General features: G+C 36.0%; 1 protein-coding gene across 2 annotated transcripts; it reads left to right on the top strand.

Annotated features, from left to right (window-relative positions):
- The first annotated feature begins 3539 nt into the window (after nt 1-3539).
- Nucleotides 3540-14725, top strand: LOC106150679 (uncharacterized). 2 transcript variants are annotated; one of them, XM_013523613.2, is made up of 8 exons: nt 3540-3676; nt 4451-4578; nt 5784-5925; nt 6225-6346; nt 12244-12400; nt 12792-12852; nt 13157-13247; nt 14058-14725. In XM_013523613.2, the coding sequence occupies exons 1-8, from the start codon at nt 3565-3567 to the stop codon at nt 14193-14195; spliced, it is 951 nt and encodes a 316-aa protein (XP_013379067.2). In that variant the 5' UTR covers nt 3540-3564; the 3' UTR covers nt 14196-14725. The 2 variants fall into 2 exon arrangements, with proteins under 2 accessions (XP_013379067.2, XP_086862220.1); XM_087006094.1 differs by lacking the exon at nt 4451-4578.
- Nucleotides 14726-19095: the final 4370 nt, after the last annotated feature.

Below are 19095 nucleotides of genomic sequence, written 5' to 3'. Positions count from 1 at the left end.
AAAATACAGTTAAGAATTTTATAGCATTATTTCATTGACTTCATAGGTGACATGTAGCAACATATTATTTTACGGCAGCACACACGTCAAGCCAATATTACCCAAGTTCGTACACAGTAAAACATCGTATAATTGTGTGATTGTGTCCGATGTACGTGATATGGCCTAGATGCACGTCTTAAGTGTAAGAGAATTTGGATTTGTCTTCCAAGATGGGCGTCAAAGAAAAGCCGTGGAAGCTGGACAAGTTATGCCTAGGTCTTGTTACTAGCTCAAAAAAATTAAATAGGAAAAAAGAGTTTTCTCTATTTCTGCTCTGTATCAAATCATAATTTCAAAACTGTTATTCATGCAAACAATCTCAATCATACACTGAAGTAAAAACTACCGTATGGTGAAGACGCAATTGTTGACTGTGCTATAATGAAAAATTCATGTTAGGTTGAAGGATTATGTGATGTCTCAAATCAACGTTTCGGATCTGTCCTTGACAATCTAATGGCCATAAGAGACTGACAGGGTTCTTGCGTTTTGCCTCTGTTAAACTATTATAAGGGTCATATGCCAAGTGCTACAGTCTTGATGCAGGATTTGCACCGTGCGTCATATCCAATATTTCAAATCAGCTGGAAGAGGGCTCTTTATCGCATATTATTTATTTCAGTCTACATTCCAATGGCGACAAAAAATGTCGCTTGCATAAAACAAGGTTCTAGATAATAAGTGCGAAGCTGTCCTACAAAACAGTCGACAAGAAAGGGGACTCAGCATGAATGTGACGAGCATGGCAATTGTTTTCAGCCCCCCCCCCTCCCCAACAGTACGTGTAGGTCTTCAATAACAAAAATCCCAATCTCGTGTCAATACACAGCAAAGAAATTTAAAATCGTGAAGCAGATCGTCCTCTCTGTCTGTCTCTCTATTGACACCTGCTAAAGGGAGGGAAGAAAAGAAAAGATATTCATTAAGTAACATTGAGACCCCATTATTCAGACAACTCAGAAAGGTTAAAAATCCATTTGACAATTAATTGATAAGTGTCTTCGGGGTTGACTACCTGAATAAATATACGCTATTAGGTTTTGCTAGCACATTAATGAATGGCGGGAAAGTATATGCTCTAAACAAAAGATATTGAGAAGGAGAAACATTGGGGAACTCACAAAAACAATCAATGAAGTAGAGTATGATTTGACTTTTGAAGGTGTGTTTTTAAGTCGATTTGAGCCGTAATGGCTGAACATTTAAAAAATGCCTGGAAATGTGAACCCCGGAAATATTTGCACTTAGGCATTGAATTCGAAGAACGAATGAATCCAGTACTTTCAGAATCACAGATTACTTGCTAGTATGGAAGGTCTCGTGTTGAATGTGACAAATTAACCCTGTACATTTTTTTCACCTTTGGGAATAAACGTTTTTGGGTGTAAAGGAGAAAATGCAATTAAACCAAGTGAAAAGTGTCGTGCAGTGTGGGAGTGTGAACGCGGGGAAGTGTATTGACGTGTTTTTATTTAATTATATACAGGGTTGTAAGTTTACAGACTCCATCGTCCGCTTAAAATAAGAACGGAGAAACACAAGGGAAAAGGAGTAATAAGGCAAGTCTGTGGCAACATGTTAGTACAAGAAGATACAGCGGGGGGGTCCTTTCCTTTTTTCCTTATTTTATTTTGTGTGCGTGGGAGGTGGCGGAAAAAATTGCATACACACATGTAGAAATTGTGAAAGTGCGTTTCCCTCTTCACATATTTATGTACCCATTCATGCTCTGAGTTGCATTAACGACATCTACTGCGAAGTTGGATATAAGCAGGCCTGGTCTTATCACACATATTGTGGGTAAAATATAATATGTATTGTTTTTTTAATTATTAGAAAGGTTTTCGAATATGAATTTTCTTACACTGACATCTTTTAGTTAAAATAAAGCCCTTTTTTTCCATTTTAGATTCGCCTTTATTTGTTTTTATGGGGGGGGGGTGAACAAAAACTAAATGTAAATAGAAAGCCTAGCATTCCTTTTTAAATGCTTAACCCAGCACACCGATAAAGCTGCCGACGGACCACGCTTTTATCTGATTATACAATCCAGATTGTCTAATAGTGCTATGTGTGGGTGTCCTCAATATTAATCAGCTTATATTTTGTCGGTAACGCGCATATGTACCAAAAAATCAATTTCCAGCACATTTAATTTACTTTTTCATACATTTACTTTTTGTAATGCCCTTCATTTCGAGAATCTTTCGGCGACGGCATCACACAACAACAATTAGTGGTGTCCTTCGTGGGTTTATTTAAAACTATAAGCACCTGAAGCCCAGAGGTTTATAATGATGCGAGTTGTTATCATATTCATTTGATTTGGACTTTTTAATATTATTGTTGATTACTAATATTATGAAATCGCTCAAAAACTTTTTCAATCATCCAGCCTTGTCGTCTAATGAATTTGTGAATTAAACCAGAGACAGCTTTCTTTTTAAATAACCTTCCTTTTTAGCGATGAAATAACTAGCCTCTGCTTGAACTGTTAAAAAAAAAAACAAAAAAAAACAAAAAAAAAAAAAAAAAGGGTGCATGGAATTTACTTTTGTAGGATATGTGTTTGCGTTCAAATTGTTTTCTTTGAATTTACTCCATAAATTACCAGTACATTCTTAAAGGCAAAGATCTACTGAGATAAACTCTGCTGAGATAAACTACTCTTTTGCCAATTTGGCAACCTCACTTTAGCCATCCATTCCAAACACTAGTGTTGTTTTGTAATTCGTTTCATTTGTCCAAGATTTTGTGCTGTATTTTAATTAAAGATGTTACAGCACAAGTGTTATCTTGAATTAAAAGGGGTGGATCAAGGAATGTATGAAAGGGGGGGGGGGTCTGCCGATGCGAAGCCGACCCGACCCCCCACCCCTACCCCCCGTTGGCGTGGGGTTCGGAGTCCGCTGAAAAATTTTGGTATTTTAGAGCGCAAACGAAGCCATTTGGCAAGATTTATAACTATAAATCAGCTAGTCAAAATTCTAATTCCAAGAGGGGAAAATTAGTGTTATTTTTTTAGAAACTGAAGGCCCCCCCTGACCCTCCCTTAAACCCGCCACTGAGATAATTGATCGAAACCTTTCGCATTACAATTTACTGTAGGCCTACGCTATGTAAAACCTCGTACTAGTACAATTTAAAAAGTTTGAATGTTGTCATACAATATTCAATGTCAGATTTAGAGGGGGTCACGAGGGGTCCTGACCCCCCCCCCCCCCCCCCCCCCTTGGATTTCTGAAAAAAATCACACCAAATGGTCCCCTCGTAGGCTACCAAATGGCACCGTTCGCCCTTTAAGCGGGCCCCGAATCCCACGCCAAGGAGGGGGTCGGATTCGCATTCACGGACCCCCCCCCCCCCCCCCCCCCCCTTCAAATAATCCTGGATAGGATCTGCCCCTGAATATTTATTAATTAACTATTTATAAATCTAATCTTGGACAGTATGTGCGTACATTGTTCACAGTTGGGCTTGTCTTGGGAATTCTCGACCTCGTTTTGAAAGAAGACACGAGAAATGGATTTCCCCACAGCGCAAGATGAATTTAAAGATCTCCTCAGTAGAACTGACCCTTTGGTGCTACCAAAATTTATAGAATGGGTTGCAAATGTATATTGCCAAACTCAAGGTGACGTGCCTCTCTCTCTCTCTCTCTCTCTCTCTCTCTCTCTCTCATCATTAGACTAATGATTAGTCTAATACTCTAATGCAGTGCGTCATCAGTCAATTTCTAAATATGTTACATTATTCCACTATCTTGTATAGCCAGCAATTTGTATGTACTTGTCCGAGCACGTAATTAACCCGTGTATCTTATAGATAACTTTAAACAGGGTTTTATATTTCAAATTAATTGGAATTATGGGAATGCATTTCACAGGTGCATATATATAGAAAGAGTGCTTGCACCAGTATACTGGTACAAGTACAATGTACAGTTTGTATACATGTATTTTTAAATATAGAAAATTAATTTTTAGTTGGACTTTTGCCAGTCCTAATAGTCCTTATAATAAAATATAATTAAAGTATTTTAATTATTATTTAGTTACATGCAGAAATCAGGGCCATGTCACATTTCAGAATGTTTAAGGGATCATTTCTTTACAACCCCATATGTATCATTCCCCATATAAATCATCAGTTCCCATCTTTACTTTCCCTATATCATTACTCCATCATTACCAGTGTGTGGGAGGGGGGTGGTGGTAACAATGCAGTAGAGTTATGGTGTGGAGAATAAAAGTGAAGGGATGTTATCATACATAAACTAGTAACATGTTTAAAGGTATAGCTAGTGGAAATCCTTTTTACCTTTCTTCTTTCCCTCAGTCCTTTCTTTTTTCCTTCTCAATTAACTACAGTGCATGAATAGAGTAACTTGGTAACCATTCATTTCCAGTTGAAAGCATGGACAGACTGTCAGAAGCCGATGTTTTTCTCAACAGTATATGTGATGATTTGCGTGAAGAAGTTCCATTGATGGGATTGGCACCCAAGGAAAACATTGTTTTTCCTACTGACAATAAGGGGAGTTACCATCACAAATAGGTTTGAACAAAGGATAAGAGAAAGTAGTAAAAATAATGTTACCTAGCTGTTTGGTGCCTTTACGTTGTTCATTCAGGATATTAGAAATACCCAGTATCTGAATAGTTGTGAATTTTGTGTTTTAATTTGATTTTGTGGACCAAGGATGGAACAGTTTTCTCCCCTTTCAAAGAGAAGACTAGACCTGCAATTTTTTTAATTTAATGGTGTAGGTATGTGCCTGTACCCTTTGTCTAAGATCCCATTCCCAGGTATTAGATCGATCCAAAATAGATCGACCTAACTCCCTGGGGGGTTCACGCTAAATAGCTGTCAGCCGAGCGGGCACGAAAGTTAATTACCCACTTACAGCTTGTAGTAGGCGGGACGGACATTTAAGCCGGATTATCTAACAGTAATCTAGTGTGACTCCCCACGGGGATAGATCGATCTAAAATCTATGGGAATACGTTCTAAATTTAATCTGTCTGTGACCATACCAGCTAGAGTAAGAGGTGGAGAGAAGGGTCATGCAATTTACTTATCATTATCCAATAATTTCAGGGGCAGACCCAGAGATATTTTATGACAGTCTTCCAAATTATCTTTGTCAATCTATCCACCAGTTTTGACCGTCTTCCCACAGAAAAAAAATAGATACCCGTCAGTGTAAACTTGAAAATCTGACCGTTTTCTGGAAGACCCAGGAGACGGCCCAAATCCGCCTCCGTAATTTGTCTAGTCATTATTCTAACTAGAATTTCAAGACAAGATGTCAATGACCTCCATTTTCTCATCAAAGCAAATCTCAATAATAGATTATTACTGTTTTATTATGCATCAGGTTTTATTTATTGGTTTTCTGTAAGGCCATAGTTTATTCCCAATATAAGATTAACTCTGCATTAATACTTAATACCAAGATTTGATTTGTATGTTAATTCATCCTTTATTAGGTATGCTTTCTGTTTTACTTAGCAGCATGCTGTTAATTTATTCTTTATGAATGTACATTATTGTAATGAAGGCTAATTTCCTGATGCATTTAGTGGGTCTTTATTGCACTTCTATCAGAAAAGCTTTATTAAATACAATTTCTTTATCAATTATTTCAGTGCTTTTCCATTTGTGGTTTAAACTCTATTTGTAAATTGGATGTGAAAAATCATAGTAAATTCATATCTTAAAGCATTGCCACATTCCAGAGAACGGAGTGCAACCCAGAGACTACAGTTAGTGTGGATGCCTTTCTGTACACAGATGATATTATAGACCAGCTGTGTGAGGAAGGATCTATGAGCAGAAACTATTGTAAAAAGTGCTTGTCCCACGACACCGCACCACTGAGTATGGAGAATCACCTTTTTTTTACTTGTCAACTCTATATATATATATATATTGACAAATCTTATTACTTCTCACATAATGAAATAAAGCTAATGGTCATTCTTTTAAGTTTACTGGTGTAGTTGATTTTTGTAAAGGTGAATTAGAAAGCCATTTCTCAATAATTGAATTCATATTTTTCATTGAATCCAGGAATCTGTTAAATCCAAAAGTTAGCACCCTGACATTGAGTATAGTCGGTTGTTTTCATGAACTAGTCTCAAAATGCCACTTATAACCCCATTTCACCAATATTTCAGCCTTTGTCAGCCACTCTATGTCTAAGACACAGGTCAAGTTTGTGTTCCAGTATGCGTTGCCAGACCTTGCCGAGAAGATGGTGCTTGATGTGGGTTCTAGGCTGGGAGCTGTGCTCTATGGAGTAAGACACTTCAATTGTATTAACATGACAGATACAGTTTACTGGCAGGTCCGTAGCCAGCAATTTGAAAAGGGGGGTTCTTTTTCTGGAAAAGGGGACATTTTACCATGAAACCTTCATGTACCCAGATAAAATTTTACCCAGATGGGACCTTTTCCCAGCAAAAAAGGGGTTTGAACCTCCTGACCCTCCCCCCTACCCCCACCCCACCCCCCACCCCAGCTACAAGCCTGATACTGGTATCCACACTTGTTGGTATGAACCTTGCTCTTCTGGTCTTGCCATCTGATAAAAATGTTCTCACAGCAGGCGTATGCTACCCTCTACATATGCCAGGGATTGATTTTTCCCTAGATATTCACAGATATGTCTCTGGGTAATTCATGACACTTTTGTTTACTGTGAAGAAAATTTTAAAGAAAAATGAACATAATTAATCTGTGGCCCTGGGTAGATGTATGCCCATATGGAAAGTAAACTGTATGCCACACCCAGTGGTGGAGTCACACTGGCTGTCTGTGTTGAGTTTATCTTAATCAAATTCCTAAAGATGGGTTGTACCAAAAAGATTGAACCAATTTGCAATGAAAACAAACATAAGAAATCTATCTGTAAACTTCAGCTGTATTCACAACAGTCCTTTTGTGCCTGAAATTACTAAGATTTATTATATCGGGGTTATGCATACAATGAGCAGTATGCTTTGAAGACATTTTGTAGTTGAGTCTGGTGGCTACATGTGCATTCCCAGTCTTAATTAATGTTAGGGGTATGCGACAAACAGTAATCAGTTTGAAAATTGTTTTGGTGTAATAAACACTGCCACAATGAAATTGAAGATGAACTAGACAGTGCGAAGGAGCAAAAAAGCATGCTGAACTACCTATCAGAATCAGAGAGAGAAAATATTACGCTGTTTTATGCTGTTGATTTTGCTAGCATATAAAGAAAATTAAGAAAATTAATCTGTTTTTTCCATGTTTAATACAGCCCTGTCAGTCACCAGTAGAGAACTCTTCCAAAGTGAATCGATCATATTCTATATCACAGATTGATAAATCTCTTAGAGCAGTATCTGGATTTATAGAATAAGCAAAAAGCACCCATCATGCTCCTATACAGTATGTTGATAAGCAAGCATCTGTCTTATTAATTTCATTATTTATGTATTAATTATTTTATGACAAGACAAATCATAGACAACAATGCATACCTGACATGAAGTTCTGATTTTTTTTTTTTTTTTTTTGTGAATTGTTCATTTTTAAAATATTGACATAAAAATGAGAATTTCAGTGTATGAATTTAAACTCTCATGGGCCTGAAGCCGTATGCCAGTTACATATTCTTAATATCTGTGTTACCTGTTGTTCATGATTCAAATTTGATGCTGATTTTGCTAACCTATTTTGTGAATCTTTATTTTTTGCTTTTTGTCTGTACATTTGATAGCATTGCTGCCTTTTTATTATAGTTATAATAACAATAATCATAAAATGGAAAGGAATCGTATATAAAATAACATATTTTACCAATCATCATCTGCAATTATTCTAATACTATCATAATATACAAACTAAAAATGCGATAACAGAAAATAATCTGCTGCTTCAGCAAAATGTTTCTTGGACACATTTTTTTTTTCATGTGGTGTAAACTGAGTTAAAGGTTAGATCCATTTCTTGCATGAGCAGATTTTGAGCCAGGACAGTAATGTTATTACATAGAAAGGATTCAGCATGCCTTTCAATTGCCTTTGAGGCACGAGTTAAGGCTATTTTATTTTTAAAAAATAGATGGGTAGGTTTAATACTTCAAAAATCTCAAAAGGATTCAACATGCCTTTCAATTGCCTTTGGAGCATGAGTTAAGGCTATTTTATTTTTAAAAAATAGATGGGTAGGTTTAATACTTCAAAAATCTCAAAAGGATTCAACTTGCCTTTCAATTGCCTTTGGGGCATGAGTTAAGGCTATTTTATTTTTAAAAAAAGATGGGTAGGTTTAATACTTCAAAAATCTCAAAAACATTCTTAACACTTTATCAACTTATATAGCTTATTCTCAATTATTGTACCACCAGCGTTAGCGCTGGCGGTACACATGGTTTCGGTCTCGTCCGGATCGTTCCGCCGGCTCCGCCGGCTCCGCCGGACGGCTACCGTTACCGCTTCTCCTCCTAGACGGTAAGGCCCCCCATACCCATCTCATGGATTTAGGTCACCTATAATCTCAACTCGTTCCACGTAAAATTTGGGCTTTGTCGGTATTGGGGTCTGGGTGTGGCACTCATTGCAATGCACCCTTGTCTAAAAATGGCAAAATTAAATGCTAATTATCTACCCTACGGAAGGAGTTATGGGAAAAATTTCTATAGACGGCTTTCCAAAAGTCATATGTGTAGATTTCAAATATACCCTTGGATTTGACCTTTGACCTTTACTTCAAGGTCAAATGGGCCAAAATTTTCAAAAAAATGAAATTTTTTACGAAAAAAAATTTTTTTGCCCTGTTATTCAGACACCACACAGACTTAACCAATAATATTATTGGAAAGTGTTACCCTTCAGGTCATCTTTCATCTCCATGAATTTAGGGTCAATCGGTGCATTTTCACGGGAGTAGCGGCCATAAGATACCGAAACTGAAAACTGTCTCTAATTCGGGAACCGTTAATGCTAGAGACCCATTCTTTTTTGCATTTTGTAGAGCATGTAAAGCCCAACACTGGAGGTGGTCTCGGTTTTTTTGTATTCCATACGGTTTTCGAGTTACGCTGTATCAAAAAGTACATATTGGTGGTAAAAGCAAAATGTGCAGTACGGTAATGGATAATAAATTTTGAACTCTGAAAAAATAAAACATTAGGCTTGGCAAAGCAGACAACTTGTGTTCAAAAATGACATTATTTCATCAAATTTGAACTTCTGAATCTTCAGAGCACCTCTTATTTCAAGAATTTTGACCAAAATGACATTTTCTTTATTTTAATTAATTTTTTCTGTACGAAATTTAAGGCACATTATGGTAACTCCAAAATTATAACATTTAGTCCCTTATATCTCCAAAACTGGCAGAGATAGGTCTATAGTTACTATTGAAGTTGAATAGGAAGTCATATACTGGCAATCTATATGTGACCTTAAAATTGACCTTTGACCTACTTTTCACCATGAACTGAACTTTGCAAATTTTTCTTCCCTTTTATCTCCAAAAATGGCAGAGATAGGTCCATAGTTACTATTGAACTTGAATAGGAAGTCATATACTGGCAATCTATATGTGACCTTAAAATTGACCTTTGACCTACTTTTCACCATGAACTGAACTTTGCAAATTTTTCTTCCCTTTTATCTCCAAAACTGGCAGAGATAGGTCCATAGTTACTATTGAACTTGAATAGGAAGTCATATACTGGCAATCTAAATGTGACCTTAAAATTGACCTTTGACCTACTTTTCACCATGAACTGAACTTTGCAAATTTTGCTTTCCTTTTATCTCCAAAACTGGCTGAGATAGGTCCGTAGTTACTATTGAACTTGAATAGGAAGTCATATACTGGCAATCTAAATGTGACCTTAAAATTGACCTTTGACCTACTTTTCACCATGAACTGAACTTTGCAAATTTTGCTTCCGTTTTATCTCCAAAACTGGCAGAGATAGGTCCATAGTTACTATTGAACTTGAATAGGAAGTCATATACTGGCAATCTAAATGTGACCTTAAAATTGACCTTTGACCTACTTTTCACCATGAACTGAACTTTGCAAATTTTGCTTCCCTTTTATCTCCAAAACTGGCAGAGATAGGTCCATAGTTACTATTGAACTTGAATAGGAAGTCATATACTGGCAATATAAATGTGACCTTAAAATTGACCTTTGACCTACTTTTCACCATGAACTGAACTTTGCATGTAAAGCCCAATACTGGAGGTGGTCTCGGTTTTTTTGTATTCCATACGGTTTTCGAGTTACGCTGTATCAAAAAGTACATATTGGTGGTAAAAGCAAAATGTGCAGTACGGTAATGGATAATAAATTTTGAACTCTGGAAAAATAAAACATAAGGCTTGGCAAAGCAGACAACTTGTGTTCAAAAATGACATTATTTCATCAAACTTGAACTTCTGAAACTTCAGAGCACCTCCTATTTCAAGAATTTTGACCAAAATGACATTTTCTTTATTTTAATTAATTTTTTCTGTTCGAAATTTAAGGCACATTATGGTAACTCCAAAATTATAACATTTAGTCCCTTATATCTCCAAAACTGGCAGAGATAGGTCCATAGTTACTATTGAACTTGAATAGGAAGTCATATACTGGCAATATAAATGTGACCTTAAAATTGACCTTTGACCTACTTTTCACCATGAACTGAACTTTGCAAATTTTGCTTTCCTTTTATCTCCAAAACTGGCAGAGATAGGTCCATAGTTACTATTGAACTTGAATAGGAAGTCATATACTGGCAATATAAATGTGACCTTAAAATTGACCTTTGACCTACTTTTCACCATGAACTGAACTTTGCAAATTTTGCTTCCCTTTTGTCTCCAAAACTGGCAGAGATAGGTCCATAGTTACTATTGAACTTGAATAGGAAGTCATATACTGGCAATCTAAATGTGACCTTAAAATTGACCTTTGACCTACTTTTCACCATGAACTGAACATTGCAAATTTTGCTTCCCTTTTATCTCCAAAACTGGCAGAGATAGGTCCGTAGTTTCTATTGGACTTGAATAGGAAGTCATATACTGGCAATCTTACTGTGACCTTGAAATTGACCTTTGACCTACTTTTCACCATGAACTGAACTTTGCAAATTTTGGTTTCCTTTTATCTCCAAAACTGGCTGAGATAGGTCCGTAGTTACTATTGGACTTGAATAGGAAGTCATATACTGGCAATCTATATGTGACCTTCAAATTGACCTTTGACCTACTTATAATCATGAACTGAACTCTGCTAATTTCTTTCTCTTTTAACTCCAAACCTGGCAGAGATAGGTCCATAGTTACTATTGAAGTTGAATAGGAAGTCATATACTGGCAATTTACTGCGACCTTGAAATTGACCTTTGACCTACCTTACGATGAACTTAACTTTGATTGTACCATTTTAAGTTATATATATTTTTTGCGTATTTTGAAAATTCTTGTTGATTGCATTTTTATAGCTTGTCAAGCATAAGACTGGTGGCTGTGTCCCTTATTTTGTGTATGTGGGGGTCTATACGAATGCGCTTGCTCCAGCTGGTGGTACAATATTCGGAGGCGGTATCGCCTCTCTGATCCTCTAGTTTAGGACCTGCTATTAATGCATGTTTGAAAGAGCTTTTAAAGTACCCAGACAAAGAGCCTTGACATTATTAACAGCAGAGTCTAAAAGGAAAGGTATCGGTATTTTAGCTGCACATTAAATTGAGGAGCAAAAATCAATTACAGCATAATGTAACTGAGACTACATGGGCCTGTTGTGAGAGTTGTGTTTATCTGAAAAAAAATTAATGGATGTCACATCAGATTATTTTTGTATTCTGTACAAGGTGCTTTTTTTTTGGTATTATTTTCTGGTGTTATTGTCTGGAGTGATGTCATCAATTATTATTGCAAACAATTGCAAATGTTTATTCCTGATCAATTTTGATTCTATGAATTGATCATGCTCCATAATGCAAGTACTTTGCTAAGTACTTACCACATATTTCACCTTTAAGACCTGACAGAAATATGGCAGCTTTTTAACTGCAATTAACTTGAGATGTATGCCTTCATGCCATCAGCTTAAATGGCACCATTTGTTTTAGCAGATCTATTGTAGACTGATGTAAAATGAAGTGAAAGTTAGTCGCTATAAAATTGATATCATGTTTCGTTTTTGTTTCAGGCATATTATTTTAGTTCAGCAAAAGTGATCAAAGGAGTTGAAATAAATGATTATTTCTGTGAGCTTAGTGGAAAGATACTTAGTAAATATTCACTGACAGACCGAGTCAAGATAGAGTGTGCTGATATTCTTCAACAGTCCCACCTTTTACAACAGGGTGAGTTTTTGAATCGGTAGAAAATAATACATCATTTAAACAGATCTGTGTTATATTATGCATCTATAACCATTTAAAAATTGTATGGAACTGATTGTTCAAATATATTGTAACTGGTGATGCATCAATTATGACAGTTCAGTTAATATTCTGCATATAAGTTTATCATCCTTTCGTATCATTTTTAATCGACAGCAAAATTGCTTATGATGTTCATTGATTATTAAATTAACAACAGTCTTCACTGTTTATTATTCAAGTTAAAATGTATTATCATGTCATGGTTCAACATATTATTCCAAGCTCTTGAAAGCTCTGGCCAGTGATACTGATTATATTAATTAAACTGATGCCATTAGTATTTACAATGATGGTAATCCTTTTATTGCAGCCGATGTTGTTGTTCTGAATAATGTTTTTGAATTCTTCACAAGTCCAGACGTGGAAACTAAGTAAGGCATTTATGGATCTTAAATTAGAATACTGTTAAGGTATATAATTGAGAAACAGAAGAAATACTATTAAGGTGTTGAAATTATGTGTCATCAACACGTCACTGGTAAAAATTATCACGGACTCTGTGATTTTTATTTGCATTTTATCTAGTTTACCACTCTGTCTGCCGATAATGTAAAGCTCCCTGATTACCCTTGGAAATATCAGAAACACGTATGGACTTTTAAAAAATATTTGGGCGATAATGCAAACTATTTCCGTAGATTCTGGTAAGTGAAACATGTTGAATTCCTTTCTCAGGTTTTGGCTGTTATTACGAGAAAATGTGAGGAAACGGGGTGTGATTCTTGTTACGGTGCCCAGCCTAGAAGAATCCTTTGAGAGCCTTAAGGTAAGTTTGTTAAAAGATCCATATTTCTGAGCATTAACTGTCAATGATTTTTTTATGTTGTGTGGTGCATGATCACCTTGACCATTTTCAATATATGTTATTTTTCTTTCAACGTTTGAAGTGGCCTGCATAAATTATCTTCAAGTGTTGAGACTTCCTCAAATGTTTGAAGTCAGTGGTTTTACATACACATGCCTGGCTTTTTGTGTGAAAGCGTAAGAATTTTGCACTGTGCCAGTTTTGATTTTGACACAATCTTCCATTTTTTGTAAAACCGCGATCTGAATGTGTTGAATATGAGCGAAAGGCTCCCAGCACAACTAACACATTTTAACAAACTATGTACACCAGGAACGCAAGAACTCTGTTCTGGGGTTAGACAAATGGAGGAAATATTAGCCTTTTACAAAAATAAGAACGGTATTTATTATTTAATCTCATCCTGGTGCTTACGTTTGCAATGAAGGTCACCGAGGTTTCAGTCTTATCGTAAAGGCTTTTTCAGTTGACCTGAGATAGGGCTGTCACCAATGTCACACTAAAGAGAAAAAAAACAACTGGATGAATCAAAACGTTCACTTTAATGTGAACATTTTTTTACGGTTTTTATTTATTTATTTATTTATTTATTTATTTATTTATTTATTTATTTATTTTCGTCATCTTACAGTTGATATGGAGTAAAACTCCTTCGGGTGTTCTTGGAACACTTGAAATTGAAAATTTAAGCACTCAAAGTTAAATGCTACATATATTTTAAAAAATGAATTCTGGTTTTCTGACCATTTGTCATTGTATTTTTAATTTTAGGTCAACATAGAACTGTCATCGTGGCTGCGGCCACTACCATTGGAAAATATAGTAAGACGTGCTAATTTGCAATTATTTGGAGCCAAGGACAGCGAGGAGAGCGATTTAGAGGGAATTTATCTGTACACTGTTTTATAGTAGAGATGTCATGCTAGTTGATGTTCAGTTTCGATGGCAGACGTTCGTGGCAGACGTTCCTGTGTCAAAAATGGGTCCACAAAAGTAAAAAATTATTTGTACCAAAAATGTCAAACTAAGGATTGGCCATTCTAAGCCATGCCATACGCTCTGTGTGTTTAATAATTGTTTATGAATAAATTCGTTTTTTATTAAATGCGTTGACTCCTTGCGATTTCTGTCTACTGGATTAATTGGGGGTTTTTTTAACTTAGATCCGAGATATTTTCTGTGGACCATTTTCACATTAAATTCATTCATACTTACAAGAAATATGTCCAATGTGCGTTTGAAATGGTTGTGAAATCTGTAGAAAGTGCGCCACTGATATTACCAGTTAGACGGATAAAATGCATTGTAAAACGTGAGTTTGTATAAATTTTTACCTGGCTTACCTGTGTTATACTTTCGTAAAACTTGTTTTACCCGTATTATACTTTCATAATAGTAACATGATTTGAATAATAAAAGTAATAGCTGTTGACAAAAAATTGTGATTGTTTTTTTCTGTTCTCTGTTTTGTTCTGCTTGATCAATGAAAAAAAAACTATCGGCAGATTTCCAACTTTTTGGGAGCCAAAAATATCATTGGCCTAGGCTGCCCCCTGAGCCCCATATTTTCCGACTTTTTTTTAAGGGTGATCGTAGTAAATGTGGAATTTCTAGCAACCTCACAAATTCCTCATACATTTATTTCCCCGTTTTACTGTAAATCTTTTCCCACATTTTGAACTGTAAACAAAAATTGACTCGAGATTCCTTTTATTATCATCCTTGTAAAAATAAACCTGTAGCCTTACACAACTCCTCCAGTCGAACACTGAACCAAGAAGGCCAAATGTCACCTCTAGTTGCCCTTGGGCAAATACAACGTTTTCTTCGTCCAAGAGTTGCCCAACAGGCCCTGTGCACATTCGTGTCCCCTGGGCAGTGTTTATCGACCTATCACCTCGACAGCAGCTGACCTTTATTGTTTTGGCGTGCGCCAGGAAGCGGTACCGTTCTCATCTCTGTTGGTTCTCCTGCGAAAAAGCATTTGACCGCCGTTGCGTCAGGTTGACGGACGTCCTGCAGCACTGCTCTTGTAACAATGTGAAGTCAAAAGGGGCCGGTGTTAGCACAGACGATTTGGCCACAGATCTATCGACTTGAGAGTACAGTTTGTTTATTCAGTAGGACAAATGCCCCTTCTTGTGAAAAGAAAGAGTTGGGTTCAACATATTGGATAAATGATAATTACTGAGAAATATATAATTTGGTTCTTTTTAAATCCTTTTCTTTTCACAATTTTACAAACGTGCCGGTAACAACCCATCTCATCTTCCTTGGTCGATTGTCTACTCAAGATGCTTTGGCTTTTTTGAAAATAGCTATTTGAAAGCTTGCAAAATCAAATAAAAAATTTATTTAAGAATAACAGTATTTTGTTGTATCATATCATAGGACCATTGTTCCGAAAACGGGAGAATAATGTGAAGATACCATTCAATCTATTGGAAGCTTTCTGTGCCTTCCTCAGACACCTATAACCTTAACATTTAAGCATTCTTAACCCGGGGAGCTATTTTTTACCAGTCTCTTTTTTACGGACAAAATGGCCCATAAAATATACAGTATTTATAAAGTGTAGGTTTGAAGAAGTGATGGGGCAGGGCCATCACTCTCAGCTAACTGTCTCCGCTTTATCGACTTTGGACAGTGCCTTTTGTTACTGTGCGGTGATAAATATTGTCTAATTGAAATCTACACATCGCCAATGCGAATTAAAAGGGTGAATACGCGTCTTTAGTGAAGCTTCATTAAATCTTTACTTGTGTGTACCTGAAAACAAATACACGCTCAGGGGAAAGTTTACCGCGGAGGGGATATAGATTTTTCAGAACAATTTTTACAATGGTTTTAATTCAATCTTATTCTCTGTAAACAGTCTGTAGGAAATTAATCTACGTTTCCTACACTATTCTCATTCTTCGACTTGAATTTAGACAAACCGCTGAACATAAGATCTCTTTGCTATATTAATGGTAGTAATGGGGACATTATGGGCAAATTTCTCTGTTTATGTTTACTTTCCGAGTTGATTCTTTGGGCTAAATTTAGATATCCTTCATTTGGATATCCTGTCGAATTTTCACAGAATTCAAAACATTTTCAATGTGATTTAGTGGTAAATAAATGGTGAAACAACATAAAATCATTCAAATTCGTTAAAACACTTCTTGTTATTTTAGGAAATGTTATCATAGTTGCCCATGGTGTTATTTCTCTGTCTGCCTTTTTACAAATAAATTTCTTTAAACTCGTTCTTTCAAGCTCGCTAAAATGTTAATCAAAAACGCTAATATAAAGAAGATGCATCTACCATACTAAATGGGGTTCCTTTCAAAACGACCAAAAGAATGCACCTTTCCACGGTATTGCATTCACTGCGATAACATTTCTCTTGAATGTCCTTTATTTGTATTAAGAAAAAAATCAATTACTAAACCCATTAAAATGGGCTGGTAAAACTTTTTAGACATAAAAATATATCGAAGATTGCACTTCCGATGCGCTATATGTGCAATACACCAAGTACTTAATTAGCATTGTCTCCTTTGTTGCATTTTGTTCCATCCCTTCAATCTAAGTCAAAACGCCTCGATTCATATCAATATATTGCACGTTACATCCGGTTTATGGTTTCTGTCTTTAATTCCAGAGACAAAACCATTAATATGTGAATATATAACAGTCTCAAATCCACTCGATAAAAACTCTGGAATGCAATATATATCATTTACTTTAAGTGCAGTACGTAATGTTTGTTTTCCCATGCCTTTTAACAGATTATCTCAGCCTCTGTAAAGTAAAACGACAGGTATAACAACTAGAAAGTTGTAATTAGGGAGCCATGACATCCAGTAATCCTATTCTCATACAGATAAAGCAGCGGTTTGGTGACTTGAGCCTATCTGTCACCATAGCAACTGCCGTCTGACACTGGAATCTGTCACACCACCGAACTTTACCATCACTTCCTCTCATTTGAAAATAAACTTTACATCTATTGCCATGAATATTTTACATTTAGATATAGATACCAACGTATTGGACAATGGGCACCTGGTTATGAAGTAGCATTCTGTAATAAGATGGTGGAGAACTCATAGACGGTGGGGGTGAACGTGCCAAATTAACTGTAATCTTAACCTGATGTTATCTGTAGCAAATGGTGCCAAGCCATGGAGTGATTACCACTTGTCATTGTTTAGCAATTACGGCGCTGGAGTGGTAAAGCACACAGCACTAAAACCAGCACAAATATTGGAGCAGGCTCGAATGTGCGTGACATTAACATAATTGCACAATCCCACTATGAATGTGTAAGCACTACGTAATCGTTTCATGGAGTTTTGATCTGATAATTATTCTCTGGATTTGTATATAAGTGCAGTCGATATGTCATGGCCCTATTTTTTGTTGTTTCTGACTTGCGAGTGTTATTTGTTTTCGTTTTCCCATGAAAGGAGTTTTAATGGTACTGATACTACACACCTGTTGTCCGCGTACATTATGGCCGCGGCTGCTGTTTCATTTCATTCATATTGTTGACAAACAATAACAATAAGGTGAAACATGTTTTTATAAATGCAATACCATATATATATATCAATTTTCGAAAGAGATTGGGCGTGGTATCAAAATTCAGTGTTATTACTGAGATTTGTTATCGAATTTCATGGTAGAAAGTAACTACTATGGGATTTTTTTGCATCATATACTTACGGAAACGACTATTGAAGAGTTCCTTTTTAGAAGTCTGACAAAGCTTTAATCTGTCATCTCTTGACACTCTTGACATTATCAGATATAATTTCTTATCTTCTGCAAGCACGAAACTTAAATGTTTGCTAAAAATACTATATACATCATCGTGTTATAAGTAACGTGAAAAATTTAGGTAGATACCAAGACAAAAGTTGGTGTATACTTGAAAGGTGACTGTATATTTGGATATTAGTACAATACTATCGGCGCTAAATTGTTTTTCTTTTTTTTTAGCTTAGGTACTGTTAAAAAGCCCAAGCTAGCATTTGAAATATTTCAGCGATAGATATTTGATTTTAAGAATGAATTATTATTACGAAATGCTAAAAGCTACCAAGAACTGTACAAAAAGTGAATGATGAAGGCCAAGAGAGACGACTGATACTGTATGGGGCAATGAACGTGGCAAAAACACTATGCCGTAGATAACATGGATAATCACTGTCTCGACTTACAGATTAAATGGGAAGCTAATCACGGAAAGGAAAGTTAACAAAACATTAGAATATGTGAGGCAAAGGTTGATTTCCTTTACCGTTGATGTGGCACCACAATTGTGTCTTTTGTTGATATTTGATTTGCTGTGAAATGCAGTGTGCAAAAGAAAATGCATTCTCTGTATTCCCACGAGGCAAATTGACTTTGACCATTGTTAGCATGTGCGACACTACAGCTTTATCAACGATAGCTTGCAGCTACCGAATCCCCTCTCCTTTCGATGATGAGTTTGTAGGGCTTTTTGTTTGTGGAAACTGATAAACATATTTATCCTCTTTAAAGACACAACTTGACTCCACAGACTGGTCAATGGATTTGACTGTATTTTTGATGAAATTTTTATGACCTTCTCTCCGAGTTGCTATTTTGCCGCCGAGGCAGGAATCTGCAAATGTTTGCATTCTTTGAGAATCATTTTAATTTAGTTCGCATGTATTGTGGATAAGAACAATGCTGAACAGATTACATTGATTGATGTAGACTTAAGGATCGTTTGGAAAACCTTGATTTAACTGTTTAAGTTTTTTATATATAAATAATATATAACTTCTAA

Source organism: Lingula anatina, chromosome 2 (genome assembly GCF_051362555.1).
Source record: "Lingula anatina isolate TDL-2025a chromosome 2, LinAna3.0, whole genome shotgun sequence".
NCBI lineage: Eukaryota > Metazoa > Brachiopoda > Lingulata > Lingulida > Lingulidae > Lingula > Lingula anatina.
Note: the sequence above shows the minus strand (reverse complement) of the source record. Positions and strands in the feature narration are given on the sequence as shown.